The sequence below is a fragment of the Scardinius erythrophthalmus genome, assembly GCF_964197995.2.
Source record: "Scardinius erythrophthalmus genome assembly, chromosome: 17".
NCBI classification, from domain to species: Eukaryota; Metazoa; Chordata; class Actinopteri; order Cypriniformes; family Leuciscidae; genus Scardinius; species Scardinius erythrophthalmus.
Window position 1 is genome coordinate 11,914,059 of NC_138237.1, and position 15,000 is coordinate 11,929,058.

The window sequence follows — 15,000 nt, forward strand, 5'->3', positions numbered from 1 at the left end:
AAACAACAATTTATCTTATTACTGCGACTTCGTTTAAAAAAAAAAAAATGTTAACTCCAGATTTGATTAATACTACAACTTTTAATATTAATAAGTTATTACCCAAAAATAAAAACAAAAAGAGTTTCATTTTTCTCAATGAAAACACTATAAAAGAAATAACCTAATGTCATATTAAAAAGTATAGCCGTCTTAATTTCTTCATATTCAGGAGTTAAAATAAGCTTAAATTTTCGATTAGATGCAACTAAGCCATAATCGTGATTTCTTTATTATTTTGATTAATCATATAGCCTTTCATTACGAAATCTAAGCTCCAAATAGCGAGTGTGAAGCCACTCAAAGGTCTGTCTCCCCCTCAGGTTGTGTTCGCTCCAGTTTGAGGGACCAAACACCCCAGAGGAAGGACTTTACTGTGCCTCCACTTTCTGTACAGCCAGTGCACTAGGAGGCGCTGTCTGTGGTAAGCATTAGGAGGTGGCTGGATTAGATCCAACTAGTCCCACAAAAAAACATCTTACCGCACACGCATGGAGAACGTGTTGATGTCCTTGTCCAGCTGGTCCAGGAGGGCGATTGACTGGATGATCATGTTGTCCGCCCTATTGACATTGAACTTGACTTTGGCTCTGGAGTAGCTGTGACCCAAACCCAATTGAGCTTTGGACGCGGCCAGAGCGGTGAGTCCCTTTACCAGGGAATGGAAGTGCAGACGCACACCTGTCAATTACAAATAGATGCATTAACAACAGTTGACATTGTTGGACTCTTAAAAACAATTTTTTTGGCCTGTCTGTTCAGCTTTTCAGTATAAAGCATCAGAAATCAGGTTATCTAGGTACATCATTACAGCAGGCTGTTCAAAACTGTTTGGATATGCAATTTGCATAAGGATTTAAACCAGGGGTTTTCAACCTGAGGTCCAGGGATCCCCAAGTAAAAATTATGTTTTAGTAGAAAAAAGGTATGGAATAAATAAACTGAGTGTATACATTTCATATACATTTCAAATACATTCAACATATGTACACTACAATAGTGACTAGGGAAATCACCAATATAAACTAAATATTTTCCAAATAATCTCACATTTGTTATTTTTACAATAAAATTGGGTCTTTAAAGAATATATAGCTGCCTTTTACATGTTAAGATTGGGGGCGGATGTCCATTCCATGAAGTTGATCATATTTGGGGGTCCATGGCACCTTAAAGATTGAAAACCCCTGATTTGAATCATCATGCTCACCCCTTATGATTTCAGCTACAACTCCTCCAGTCTGAATGGACAGATTAAGCTCTTCCTGAAGCGCTGCACCAATCTTAGCATCGGACACCCCCAACATGGACTTCTTTTTACCCCCGGACGGAATGTTGGTCTCCAAGAACAACTTGAGATCCGCATGGACAACTCCTGCCAGGATCAGATGAGGAACAAAGTGTCACTAATTGTAGGTCACAATTTGTAAGTAAACAAATCGACCTCAAATGATCAGTTTGTAGGTATGCTGTCATCACAATAATTCAGTGGATTGACAGATTATATGTACATCATTTCATCAGTGAAGCAATGTGAAATAACCTTCTTGTCTCTTACCTTCTGAAATGGCATTGATATTTTCCAGAGCAGTCTGGGCGGATTTAAAGGGGAAGAATGCACTCAGTCGGATTACGCTACTGAATTTGCCAACATTTAGGACACTTTCCTCCACCTATGAAAGACCAAGAATCATAATTAGTATTAGTCAATTAAAAAGACACTTATATTTAAACTACATTAGCTACTGTGGTTGTTCCAGGAACTAGCCACCAGGGTGTAAATGTTCCCCTAGGGCCTTTTTCCTGGTTGCATTCGCACCACCAGTAGGAACACAGAAGAGACTTAAGCCAAGCTTCTTGTTGTGACTTATTTTTTGACAGAGTGGCGGACATTTATTTTGACGGCACCGAGAACACCAGAGCCTGATCACACAGCGCTCATTCTCAGTGTCCCTTAGTTTACGATCCGTCGAACACTTTATTAGATAGAACTGTTATTCAAAAAAGTAAACATCTGCCGTAGTGTGGTAGATATCCAATGTCGCCATTTAAGCAGAAATAATCATGTTTCTCTTGGTTTCCTTCAAATTGTGTTGGATTTTCTCCTTAGCGTAAAGGTTGAAAGGTCCATCTATCCCAGTTTTCCATGTTTGCAGAATTAGTTTGTGGAGTAAATATATAGGCTATAATCTGTGTACATGGCTTTTTTTTCTTTTTTAAATGGGGGGTGCTGGTGTTCTGCGTGCGTTCGGCCAATCATTATACACTTACGTCATTGGTAGCTCCTATTGTGCTGGAGAAGACCCTAGGAGCTAATTTAGTTCCCCCAAAAAGCATTCCTAGAGCTAAAATCGTTCCCAGTTCCCACGGTGCAAATACGCCGAAAAGTTGGTACTTCCACCACTAGATCTAGAAAGGAACTAAGAAAAGGTTTCTCCGATGCAAAAGCCCTAATAGCAACAGATCTCTATATCCTGACGTACATCCAAATGTAACGAATTATTGAAAATGGGGGGTGACTAAATGGTTGAAAAAGTCCTGCACTTTCACTGTAAAATCCAGTTGACAAAAAAAAAAAAACACTAAAAATTAATTTACAATTAGATTTATAACATGCATTAAGAAAAATAGATTTTCATTACAAAAAAAAAATGCATCTTAAAATCCTACAATCTTTGAATTCTATGCTCACATAGGTCATTTGGACTACCGTACTTTTCAATGGTACTTTTATGGCTGGGATTTGAACCAACAACCTTCTGAATACATGCCCAAATCTTTGAACCCTTCTCCACATTGTTAGTATGGACAAAAATGTACTTCCAATAGAATTTCCTTAATATACAAACCTGAGGTAGCAGCATTCCAATCTCTTCAACTTCTTTGACAGCAAATAATGCATATCCAGCTGCATGCTCAAACAACACGTGTAAAAGCACCTGAGAGAGAGAAAGACAGTCAGATGATTAATTACCACTAATACCATAAAAATTAATTACAACAAAAAGGGACAATGTCCTAAATGCTTAATTCCCATATTAACAACCAACTAATGATATAAATAAATGTTGTGAATCTGAACGGTTAAAGATGCAGGTCAACACCAGCACGTGGTGGTGGCACTTCCAGGCACAAAGACGCCTAGTTTTTAAGTATTTAATATGATAATACAGCATTACGTAAGCAGACGATAACAACAGTCGTTAATAAACTACCCATGTTTAGATTTTATTACATTAGAGCTTGAAGCTGGGCAGAAACACATTAGCATGGGTTAGCACAGACACACCACGTGCTACTCCAGTGGATCAAATACTCAGCAAGTCACTTTTAGAATTGAACAACATCTTATAGCACTGAGATCAGAACCAGAACATCGGTCCAAAACACTAACAGGAGGTGAGTGAAACATTACGAGCTCGTTAGATTGAATTAAATGGCTGCCGTGGGCTTTAATATCACATTAAGGCCTTGTGTTACCGGATTCGCCATTTATCTTCTCAAGTAACGTTAATGGTTAGGCTGCAATAATTGTATATATGCGGTTTTTATCGTGCGAGCGCATAATAAATACTCAAACTAATTAAAAAATTGTTATAACTCTGTAATAGCAACAAAGCGCAAATCTACAAACATGCACGTCGGCCATCATAAAAGCCAGATTTATAATACAACATGGTGGTGATGTTTAAAACGTTTCAAAACTCCGATCTGCTCATTTCTAAAGATTGCATAAAGAAATAATGCATGTTTTACCATGTTTACTGATCTCGTGCGCCACGCACGAGGGAGCGTTCCGTTCCTTCGGATCACTTGAACAGGAAAGAATTCACATGCGCTCAAGTACGAAAACCCACATGATTCAGTCACGCAGCCTAACGCGAGATTTCAAAAGGGCGGGATTTTGCAGAAATGTGTGCGTCGCCTGTCGGAAATGCTTGGAAATGCAAGATGCGTGGCATACGAATGGACATCCCATTTGCTGGAGAAATTATGGTAGAATTGATGCCCATATGAGGAATGATAAAATATTATAAAAAGTACCACAATTTAATAGAGTGTACTGGTGTCCAATGGTAGGCATAATTCGTTTTATGAAATCGTTTTATATGCAATTAATTAGAGAATTGATATGAACAGTTTTTATGCAAAAATAGTTACAATAAAATAAATCACTGTGTTAATTATTCTGGTATATGGTATATTAGTATATGTTATTCTGATTTAAGTAATCGTATATCAATTCAATAGGCTAGTTTATGTCAAAAAACGATGATGACCAGCCTGTAGCCTATTTAAATCTTGCTAATTTAAAGTTTAATGTAGGCCTATTAATATGATTTAAATAATAGTTTTTCAAACACATTAATACGTCTCAAAAAGGTAAATATGTGCTTCTTTCTAATCTGAATAAGCCAATCTAGCTACATGCTGCAAGCATTTGCCCAATAAAACTTTATTAATGCGACTCAGAGTGTTTAGGAAAGACAAATTGGCTAAATATATTTGATGCAGGAAACATTTCAAGAGTTATGATAGGAAACTGCTGGTTGCACACTCATCCTTCCACTAATTATTAGACAAATGTGCCATAATGTACGACCCACAGCTGTAAATACCAGTGTCGACTTCATATTTTAAAAGAGAATTGAATTTATGACTGTATGTACATCAGATGGGAATGCAGAGTCCTTAGAAACAACAAAACGCACACACTTAGGAATAAAAGGAATAATCTAATTTTGCCCTTATAGTTCACCCAAAAAATGGTCCATCAACTGTTTGGTTATCCATACCCTTTTTTGTTCAGCAGAAGAAATAAATTCATACAGGTTTTGAACAACTTGAGGGTGAGTAAATGATGACAGGATTTGCATTTTTGGGTGAACTATTCCTATAATGTTTTAATGTAGTATTCTGGAATACTCAAGATTATCTGGTAATTCTGGGAATACCCAGAATTGTTACAATTATGGGAATACCCAGCTATCAGGAATGTTCTCAGAACTTTGGCTAATGTTCTGGCAAGGTTCTCTCAAAGTTATAAACAAATGTTCTTTAAAAGAACGTTAGTTCAAAGTTATCTAGTCTTTATAATATTCACAGAACATTAGCAAAAAAACGTTATTTATACATTTTTTTCCCTCAAACATTTTAGTTGGGCGTTCATCAAACGTTTTTTTTTAAAGAACATTTAGAAAACATTCAAAAGTAGCGTTCCCTAGTGTTTGCAGAATTATAAAATGGAATGTTCCTTTAGCATTAGCATAACAAAGAAAAAACGTTTAAAAAAAATGGAGCAGAACGTTTCCTGGGTAATTACACGAGCAGAACGTAATTACACTTACTGAGCTCTAACATACAAAAACGTTACTATGTACTGTATACCAAGAGGTATACAACCAAGTTATGTCAAGTCCTTATAGTGTCTCTCGCTTGTCTCCGTGGTCAAGGTGGAGGAGTTTATGGAAACATACGTCAGAGATAGTAAATAAGAGCTTTGAGGGTTCCTATAAATCTGACTGCTCTCTGACCACTGACACAAACATTAAGCCTGTCACGGAGGCCACCTGCATGCTGTACAAAGGTACAACTCTCTCGACCTCTCTGTCTCTCTCACTCTTCCTGATTTAATCATAAAATAGATCCTATCTCTAACTCTCTCTAATGTATATCACAACTGGAACTACCTTATCAACAAAAGCATGAGTAGCATACACTGTAATCTCCCATGTTGTGTTTAACACTTGCTGATTTGTGTTTTTACATGTCTCCCAAAGATGCGCGGAGTGGTTACAGGATGTTTGGTCCTGGTGTATATTGTTGCTCTTCAGGCTGACCAAGCATATGGACACATCACATTCTTCAGCCCCAAAGAGATGAGAGAGCTCAGGGTGAGTATTCATTTCAATTCAACCTCTAGTTAAACCTGAGTTGTCCAAGAAAGAAGTTGTTTTGTTTCTCCCTTTATCTACAACAGGAAAAGGAGGGAAGGAAGGATGCTGATCCACAGCCAGAGGAAGTTTTGATTGACGAAACTGGAGGAGAGCCAGTGGTGAGGGATCTCAGCATTTTTTTAATGGAATTCATAATGTTTTCGAGTTTCTGATTGGCTGATTCCATCTGAAGGGCCAGCCTATAGAAATAGGGCTGAAGCTCACTGCTAAAAAGGGCCACATTGGATCCGCTTTCGGTAAGATGCTGCAGAACATTGTAGAAGAGCCAGAGACGGGTAAGAAGAATTTAAATCCATGCTGTGAAATGTCTTTCTATATTTCACATATACACGCTGACCACTCTGATGTTTGTGCTCTATTTTGACAGTGAAATAAGGCTGGAATTTTAATCTGCATTCAACGACAATTGCAGTCTGATGATTCGCCACAATTGCAAGCACAAATATTTGGTCTATGAATGTTAATGAGTCACAATAAAATTAAATTACATGCAAATTCAGTTTCTTGTCATATATAGATGAATTTTTAAACTGTTAAACAACATGCTGTTTGCAATTTTGTTAAATTTGTTACTATTTCTATATTAAAGGTATAGCGGAGGATTTTTAACTTCCGGGTGGATCACCTATACTATTGCTCCTCCTGATTGTCAATCATTCTGGTGAATCAATCAAACTTTTCAAAAAGCGGAGAGGGCGGGTCTTATCTAAAATTCGGAAAGATCCTCCGCTATACCTTTAATAAATATTGTCATTTAAAGGGATAGTTCACCCAAAAATGAAAATTCTGTCACCATTTACTCACCCTCATGTTGTTCCAAACCTGTATGACTTTCTTTCTTCTGCTGAACACAAAAGAAGATATTTTGAAGAAAGTCAGTAACCAAACAACTGATGGACCCCATTGACTTCCATAGTAGGAAAAAAAATACTATGGATGTCAATGGGGACAAGCAACAGTTTAATTACAAACCTTCTTTAAAATATCTTCTTTTGTGTTTAGCAGAAGAAAGGAAATCATACAGGTTTGGAACATCATGAGGGTGAGTAAATGATGACAGAATTTTCATTTTTGGGTGAACTATCCCTTTAATATACCAAATGGTTACAGTAAAATAATCTCAGCTTTACATTTTATACCTTGCGATTTACACTACCATTCAAAAGTCCCGTATACGCACCAATGCTGCATTTATCTGAAGAAAACACAGTAAAATTAGAAATATTGTGAAATATTATTGTAATTTTAAAATGTATTTTATTCCTGTGATGCAAAGCTGAATTTTTAACATCATTACTCCAGTCTTCAGTGTCACATGATCCTTCAGAAATCATTCTAATATGCTAATTTGCTGCTCAAGAAATATTTATTAGATATGCTGCTTAACATTTTTAAAGAAAAGCCTAGAAATAGATTTTTTTTTTCCAATGTAAAAGTCTTGACTGTCACTTTCAATCAATTTAATGCAATACAATTATTAATTTCTTATAAAATCTTACCAACCACAAACTTTTAAATGGTAGGATGATGTGTTTTAGTTATAAATAGCATACATGTGTTTGTGTGAATTTAATGTTCACAGTGGTTTCAATATGTATAATGTCAGCTTGAGAGGTCAGCATGTTGGTTGGAAATAATAGGAAACATGCCCAGATGTTTTTTATTTATTTATTATAGTGGCAGTCTGTTATTGCAAAACTCTTTATAGCAAATAGAGAACATATGAAGAGTTCAGATGCAAAAGCCTCTAAGTGCCATCTGAAATTTTCTTCTAGAATGATCATTTTTATCAAGCTCGTATATTTAAGTTTAGTTATTTCACTTTAATGAAAATTAATAGGTAATCTTCATTGCCATATAAGTGAATTTACTGAACTTAAACAAGCTTGATAAAAATGATCATTCTAGAAGAAAGTTGAATCCTTCGGATGTGTTTACATGGGAAAAGTGGGAATTCACATTGCATTTTGAGAGTACTTCATTCAGTTTCCCATTGTTTGAGAAAATAACTAGCACATTGCAGAAGGTAACATCAAAAACATCATGTTTAAAAGATCAAAGTTGTTGAGTGGACAAAAAAAGAGAGACATAATGGCAGAATTAGCCTTTATATGTTATTTATTCAAAGAGGTTTTGTAAAATATGTTTAATATGCTAGATCTGCTCTATAAAAAAGGTTAACCTTACAACAATCAGAAACAGACGATTCTGACTCTGATGGAGCTTAAGGAAAAGTTCATATTGGGCAAAAGTTATATTTCAAACAGTGTCTGTTCCCCACATACATTAAGCTTTCAAAAGATGGTTTCAAAACACTTGGAATATAGCACATGATGGGTCACATGGACTGCTTACATGGTGCATCTGTGTTCGGTGTGTGGTGAAGAACAGCATGGCCATTCCGCTAAACTAAGAAACATGATTAATGACGACAGAATTTCTATTCTTGATGGACTGTCCCTTTATGGTTTCGCTGTCAGTCTCTCACAGAACTCATATTCCTTCACTCCAAGAGCATGGTCTCTGGCAGGAGGTGCAGGAAGAACAAGGGAACAGTCACTGTCGAAGTATTTTCCGCTTACTCCATCTGTTTCCTCCGACACTGCACAGTATATTGGGCTGAAAGCCCCCTCTTCAGCAGTCTGTGGTGGAAAGATGCACACACACATAAAGTCAATGGATAATAAACAATTTTTTGTTGAATATTCACCACATGACTAAAAACAAGTGTCATTTGACAAATCGCATTTGCTATTATGATATTGTAGTGCACTTGTGGGGTTCGTGTCCTTTGTTTAAATGAAACTTACGTCACTGGTCTCGATGTCAGTAAGAATTGCACAATAAAAAAAAATCCAAGGAACTTTTGATTTCACACCTTCCAGTAAACAAGATCATTTCTGCTTCGTAGTCCCTGACTGTTCATGCATCACTATGACTCCTGACCTGTTTCTTTTGTATAGTATTACTTTTGATGCAGTATGTAATATAGCTGTTTGTGAATTTAAAAGGTCTGCAAAGTTTCAAAGATCAAAGTGCACAATAAAAAAAAAATGTCACCCAAAAGAAAGAATCAATTCTGAACTGCCTGAAACGAGTCATCAGTAATTCCAGTCCTACTTCCTGCACAAACCTATGTAAATTTGTCACAAATTTGACCCGCCCTCAAACACTAGTTGATAGAGACTGGAAGACGCCAGTTGTGTTGTGGACATGCCAAAAAGACGCTGTTTTCTGCACTGCGAAAACAAATCAACTTTGCAATCACTTCCAAAAGACGAGGACTCGGGCTCGAATTGATATGGTAAAAACGACTCCATCCTTACTGTTGTATCACTGTGTATCAAGCACTGAGGTTCCCTCCGGAGCTGAAATCCAAATATGGTGATAGTGTTTTGTTTCCGACACTGGGCCGTCTGACCAATCAGGGGTGTGTTTCCCGTACAACGACGTAACTTGCTGCTCGACTACAAAGTACGAAGACTCGTTCCTACAGAGCAGAGAACGTTTGCACAAGCGCACAACGATTTAAACCTCTTGACAAACTAAAAGACGTAAATGACATTTGTATACATTCTAACTAAAATATATAGATTGTACTGAATGTCAGCTTGCTTATTTTACTCAAGATAAGGATTTATTAAGTCCACATGTCATGCAAACTAGAAGCTATACTTCTACCCAGACAGCAACAGAGTGTCGGCCCAGATCCGGCCCACATTTGGTAGCGTGGAATCCACATGTACCAGATGTGGCCCGGATCCGGGCCGACACTATGTTGCTGTCTGGGTAACCACAGCTCGAGAGCTGTTGTTCCAACCACACAATTTTGCTGTTTGCGAATTCTCGTTGGAACTATGGTTTCGGGAAACACAGACTCGAAAGGAACACAGACGGAAACACAGTTGGCTAACGATGCTTTTGAGAAACGCACCCCAGAGCAGAGTAGACCAATCACGTCAGACTGGGCCATCTGACCAATCAGTGCAGAGTAGGCTAACGGAAAGGAGGGGTTTAGAGAGACTGAATCTTCGAAAGAATCTTTTTCGACTCTGATAAATGAGATGTGCAATGTATATTATGAGAATATTAAAGTGTTTATTGACCTTTGATGCATGTAAACCTAGGAGAGCATCAAAACAAAATTAACCTTTAAAACAGCATAACACTTTAAACTAACCAAACTAAATAAAACAGAAAAACAGCATAACGCTTAAACTTCTAAGTTTCGTAGCTCCTGTGTACAGTTGAACTTCAGATGTTATTAAATGGAATGTTTAGTAATTTGTTCCAGAATTGCAGTAAGAATGAAAAGCACTAACACATGTCATCTATTTTAGGAACTAGTCCAGTAGTGGTGCCAGAGAAATTGGCAGAAAGCAGCCAGGAGCCTATCATTGAATTGATAGGCGACTCACTTTGAAGAAGAAAAAGCCGATCAAGTTGAAGAGGAATCGGATAATGAAGTTATAGTTTCTCATTACATCTGTCATAACTACACCTGGATGCAGAGAGTTTGCCGTCACTCCTGAAACACACACACAAAATCATGGTTTGAATGGAAGTAAAATTCTCATCTTTCCAACATGTGTCTTGCCTTTCCATCAAAATCATGTTCAGTCATAAACTTTTGTTTGAAATGAAAGTGAAAACACATGTGTGATGCCCAGTTCTCTTTCTGTAGCTCAACTTGAGAGTTTTGAGTCAGGACGTTGTTTTGAGAAAAATGTATACAAATTTTTAGCTATAGAGTGCATTAAATTGATCATGGTTAAAATATAACATCATAAGTTATAATGTATTTATTATATTGCATGCTCATTTTCTAATGGCAGACAGTCAGTATTCAGTTTGGACATGTATACCCGTGCCCTGAAGTCTGCTTGCCAATTCATTCGTCCAAATGACATTGTGCAGCTTGGTGTGGTTATATGCAGCATCCATCACATGGTTTAGATTGTCCCCACGGAAATGACCGAAGTCCACTTCACCTTTCCAGTGATTCATTGAAGAAACATTTACAATGCGAGCTGGGGCTGATTTCTTCAAAAGGTCTGTGTGACAATAAATAGAAAAGGCATTATTTATGAGTGTTGCTTGCAGATGTGTCTTTGTGAGATTGGGAATGTTTGACCTAAAAGCGAACTGGTGAGCAGGAACGGCCCAACGTGGTTGGTTGCAAATGTGATTTCCAACCCATCAGCGGTGATCTTACTGGGTAGGCCTGTAGGAATGAGCAAACCACTGTTTGTATGGACATATACAATACAAATTTGGACATATATGAGAAAGAGAGCGAGCGAAATGGCCGTTCCACCTGAGGCCCCAGCGTTATTGACCAGGATGTGTAATTCCTTCTCTTCCTCCAAGACCCGTGCTGCAAACTTCCGGACAGACTCGAGCGACGAGGTGTCAAGCAGACGCAGATGCACATTCTGGTTCCCACTGCTGTCTCTGATTTCTTGCAGCGCTGCAGACCCACGAGCCTCGCTCCGGCACGCCAGGATCACCCGCGCCCCACGACGGGCAAAGTCCAGGGCAATGAACTTCCCAATCCCTGAGAGGTAAAAACAAGAGTTGAATGGCCCAGCAGTACACTCTTAAAACAAAAAAAAACTCTTGCAGTGACGCCATAGAAGAAGAACCTTTTAGTGAACCTGTTCTTCTTGTTGTGAAGAGCATTTTAATAATCTAAAGAACCTTTTGTGAAATTGAAAGGTTCCATGGATGTTACAGATTCTTCAAGAAACCATGATAATAAAGAACCTTTATTTTTAAATTGTACTGGGGAATAACAGAATTATTTAAGACTTCATGCAACAGAACAGCACATTCCAACAGCGTTTTGGTTATAAAAATATATAATAATATAGTTATTATAATCATGTTAAACTTCAATTAATCTGCACCATGAACTAAACCAGTCATGCCAGATACATACCACAAATGTGAAACATCTGGTACTACATTCACGAGCCTGTCTGCTGGTTTAACCAGTTTGGCAGAGCTTTTACATGCCTCTGCGTAAATACGAAAGCAAACTATAGGCTTTCTAATAATAAAACATGTTTTAAACTTCCTTGTATCTTCCCCCCAGTCACATTATTTATTGTTTCATTATGGATACTGTCATTCGTCTTCTGCGTAAAGGGGATTTATTCTTCAATTCTTCTCAGATAAGCATTTGTATGCTCACCAACATTCATTAAAAACATATTTTAATTGGTAACAGTGAGATTCTTACCGGTGTTTGCTCCAGTGATAATCGCAGTTTTCCCTTTTAACTCCACGGGACACGCGCGCGGGTTCCACCGGGCTTTCCGCTGCGCGCGAACAATTATGGCCAAGATCGCTGTTGAAAACATCCATAACGGATGGGAATATATGTCACTCCACTCCCAGTTCATTTAACAAGTCCGTGTTACTCAGTTAAAATCCTCGGTTTACTTAGAAGAGACAATATGCCAAGTCCGAATGACCCTGGCAGGACTGCGCAATGTGCGCGCGAACAGGGCAAAGACTGTAAATTCACTCATCCAAGCAGTGTAAACACAGGCTCCTCTGGGTCTTAACGTCGGAAATACTTTTATAATAGTCATGCAGCTATGAGCCTACAAGAGTAAAAGCAGCCCCAATTACAGGCCTATATATGTTCAGAGCGTGATTGTTGTGTTGTTGTTGTTGCAGATAAGGCATGTTGAAGATTCACTTGGGAACCTAAGAAAAAAAATATTCACATCATCCATACGGACTATTCATGTCAGAGTAGTAAATCCACATTTCATAAATAAAATACATTCATTTATTTATTAGTTTTGTTATTTTTTTATTATTATGAATAATTAATCATTTTTGACTACTTGGCTACATAGTGTGTACTTAAAATAGCTTGAAACCCCTAAAATAGTATTTGGAATCCATAAATCTTTTATAATGAATGATATAGCCTAGGCTAGGCTACTAAATCAATAACACACAATTGCCCTCTTGTGTGTGGAACTACTTGCACCAGAAATCAGGATCTGCCTTTGCTAGTTGAAAGATATATATTTTTTTACATTAGAACCCGACGGCTAACTAAAAGCCCAAAATTTTGGACGTTGGTGGACCATTGTGGACGTTATTGAGTGCACTTATTCACATTCTCACATTCAATTCCACTACTGGAACTGTGCTTATAGAAATATGAGGGTATAGGGGCGATTTTGGACACAACCAATATCTGATTAATGTGAATATTATTATTATTTTTACCTTGTAGGATGTTACAACGGGGTCCCTGTCATCAGAGGTGGACAGTAAAGTACATTTACTTGAGTACTGTACTTAAGTACACTTTTTGACTATCTTTACTATACTTGAGTATTATTTTTGAGTATTATTTTTTTCTGGAAACTTTATATTTTAACTTCACTACATTTGAAAGACAAATATCGTACTTTTTACTCCACTACATTTCTGTCAAGATCCTTGAGTAAAAAGTGGTAATGTCAGTCAGGGGTTTCATGAATTTTTTTTTTTCATCATGACTGAATTTTTGCAGGTGACAGACAGCCTATCAGTAATCAGCGATTTCCCATCAATTTCTTTGAACACTAATCAACTGGTGGCAAAATGGACGAAGACAGATCCTCGGCGCAGTGCGTGCATCCATGGCAAATAGGTTTTGCTGTTTGTTAAAGCAGTGTTGCTGTTGGGCAGTTATAGCCTACAGCTATTGTGTAGCTGCGTTTTAAACCAGGTTGGATTTTTTTAGACCACTTGATTCAAATGTGCATGAATGGATACACATAGGTGTGTACTTCTTTTGTTGGGGTGGTAGGAGTGTTAAATAAAAAAAAATGAAGATGATTATGGCTGTCTTTTATTGCCAATTCAGTTGTTTTATAGGTTTTATAACATTCTAAAAGCTCTTAATTCCACAGATACTACTAACTGGTAGGTGTATTCAGGTTGCTTCAGAGGCATAAGGTACTGCATTACATACAACAATGCAATAATAAAACAATGCATTGACATTTACTTTTTACTTTTGATACTTAAGTAGCCTACTTCTAAAAACGAGTACTTCTGAACAGTAAAAATCAGTCTTTACAACTTTTACAGTGGTGTGCAGTGGTGTTTTTTAAAGTAAATTTACGTCTGCTACACTTAGTTTCCCTAGTTAAATAAACATTACATAAAAAAGAGAGTCCAAATACAATTCTTTTATTTTATTTTTTGCAATAACTAGCCTAAGTCTGAATATTTTTTGGCCATTTTTGGCTTTCGGGCGCACATACACTTTTAGTAAGGTTCCTACGCACAGTTTTATAAATGAGACTCCTGGTTCGACATTAGTTGTGGTTTAGGCACAGGGGCAATGTGTGGCTCGGTACTAAAAGTAGTCTCTGGCTTGTTCACCGTGTCGGACTCAATTCCTCCATCTGCAGATGGCTCTGGCGTTGTATCCGTGCAGTCTCTGGGCTCAGAGGAGTGGGGGTGGTGATGTTGTCCTTAGCGGGGCCGATGGATAAGGCCGTTCTGTTGTTCACCAACTCCACAAAAGTGGCGAAATTCACCCAAGGACCCACACCGTGTATAGGCGCGCTTTTGTCTATGTGTTCAGCTGGTAAATCCATTTTTCTGTCAGACGTGGGTGTATAAATCACACGATACAGGAGATTAGAAATGAGTCTTTAATTGGAGGAGAAACAACATTACACAACCACTACATAAAGACAAGAACGGACAAATAACTGAACAAAACAGGTAGAATAAAAACACAGACTAAAGGAGGGAGCTAAACAGACACAGCTAAACAGAATGATTAACTGATGGGAAACTGAGGCAACTAACAAGGACACAAGCAAGGGCAGAACTGAATACTGAACATACACGTGACAGTTGTAAATATGGCTGAGACTTTGAACCAATTCAATTGTGAAATCGAATGTGTAAAATCACAGTTTGCATACACATGCGTGAGGTTAAATTGGAAGTGAATTATTAGTTTTGCTGTAAC

The 15,000-nt window shown here is 37.6% G+C and overlaps 3 protein-coding genes across 6 annotated transcripts in view; 1 reads left to right on the forward strand and 2 right to left on the reverse strand.

The window, feature by feature from the left end:
• nop56 (NOP56 ribonucleoprotein homolog) overlaps positions 1 to 3,899 on the reverse strand; it is a 6,823-nt gene extending 2,924 nt beyond the window's left edge. Inside the window, exons 1-5 of the mRNA XM_081391433.1 lie at positions 3,796 to 3,899; positions 2,889 to 2,978; positions 1,598 to 1,712; positions 1,250 to 1,414; positions 522 to 720 (exon numbers count right to left, since the gene is read on the reverse strand). Coding sequence (XP_081247559.1) covers positions 522 to 720; positions 1,250 to 1,414; positions 1,598 to 1,712; positions 2,889 to 2,978; positions 3,796 to 3,798 — 572 coding nt within the window. The 5' untranslated portion in view covers positions 3,799 to 3,899. The remainder of the gene's footprint in view (positions 1 to 521; positions 721 to 1,249; positions 1,415 to 1,597; positions 1,713 to 2,888; positions 2,979 to 3,795) is intronic.
• mlnl (motilin-like) lies at positions 2,996 to 6,489 on the forward strand. Of its 2 annotated transcripts, XM_081390864.1 has the most exons (6): positions 2,996 to 3,438; positions 5,493 to 5,626; positions 5,820 to 5,933; positions 6,020 to 6,094; positions 6,169 to 6,271; positions 6,364 to 6,489. In XM_081390864.1, the coding sequence occupies exons 3-6, from the start codon at positions 5,820 to 5,822 to the stop codon at positions 6,369 to 6,371; spliced, it is 300 nt and encodes a 99-aa protein (XP_081246990.1). In that variant the 5' UTR covers positions 2,996 to 3,438; positions 5,493 to 5,626; the 3' UTR covers positions 6,372 to 6,489. The 2 variants fall into 2 exon arrangements, with proteins under 2 accessions (XP_081246990.1, XP_081246989.1); XM_081390863.1 differs by lacking the exon at positions 5,493 to 5,626 and having other exon boundaries at positions 3,310 to 3,438; positions 6,364 to 6,488.
• A 580-nt stretch (positions 6,490 to 7,069) lies between these two features.
• LOC308705716 (retinol dehydrogenase 12) lies at positions 7,070 to 12,667 on the reverse strand. 3 transcript variants are annotated; one of them, XM_081390866.1, is made up of 6 exons: positions 12,241 to 12,667; positions 11,314 to 11,553; positions 11,131 to 11,220; positions 10,862 to 11,050; positions 10,415 to 10,524; positions 7,070 to 8,638 (listed from the first exon to the last, which is right to left on the reverse strand). In XM_081390866.1, the coding sequence occupies exons 1-6, from the start codon at positions 12,401 to 12,403 to the stop codon at positions 8,459 to 8,461; spliced, it is 972 nt and encodes a 323-aa protein (XP_081246992.1). In that variant the 5' UTR covers positions 12,404 to 12,667; the 3' UTR covers positions 7,070 to 8,458. The 3 variants fall into 3 exon arrangements, with proteins under 3 accessions (XP_081246992.1, XP_081246991.1, XP_081246993.1); XM_081390865.1 differs by having other exon boundaries at positions 7,347 to 8,638; positions 11,131 to 11,553; XM_081390867.1 differs by lacking the exon at positions 11,131 to 11,220 and having other exon boundaries at positions 7,347 to 8,638; positions 12,241 to 12,549.
• Positions 12,668 to 15,000: the final 2,333 nt, after the last annotated feature.

What these genes read in the sequence shown, in the direction of transcription:
- mlnl (XM_081390864.1), top strand. Translation starts at nt 5,820, where the DNA reads ATGCGCGGAGTGGTTACAGGATGTTTGGTCCTGGTGTATATTGTTGCT. An exon ending in AAGAGATGAGAGAGCTCAGG is followed by an intron (nt 5,934 to 6,019) that starts GTGAGTATTCAT and finishes TATCTACAACAG; the next exon opens with GAAAAGGAGGGAAGGAAGGA. An exon ending in AAACTGGAGGAGAGCCAGTG is followed by an intron (nt 6,095 to 6,168) that starts GTGAGGGATCTC and finishes TTCCATCTGAAG; the next exon opens with GGCCAGCCTATAGAAATAGG.
- LOC308705716 (XM_081390865.1), bottom strand. Translation starts at nt 12,403, where the DNA reads ATGAACTGGGAGTGGAGTGACATATATTCCCATCCGTTATGGATGTTT. An exon ending in GCTCACCAGTTCGCTTTTAG is followed by an intron (nt 11,051 to 11,130) that starts GTCAAACATTCC and finishes ATTGTCACACAG; the next exon opens with ACCTTTTGAAGAAATCAGCC. An exon ending in AAGCAGACTTCAGGGCACGG is followed by an intron (nt 10,525 to 10,861) that starts GTATACATGTCC and finishes TGTGTGTTTCAG; the next exon opens with GAGTGACGGCAAACTCTCTG.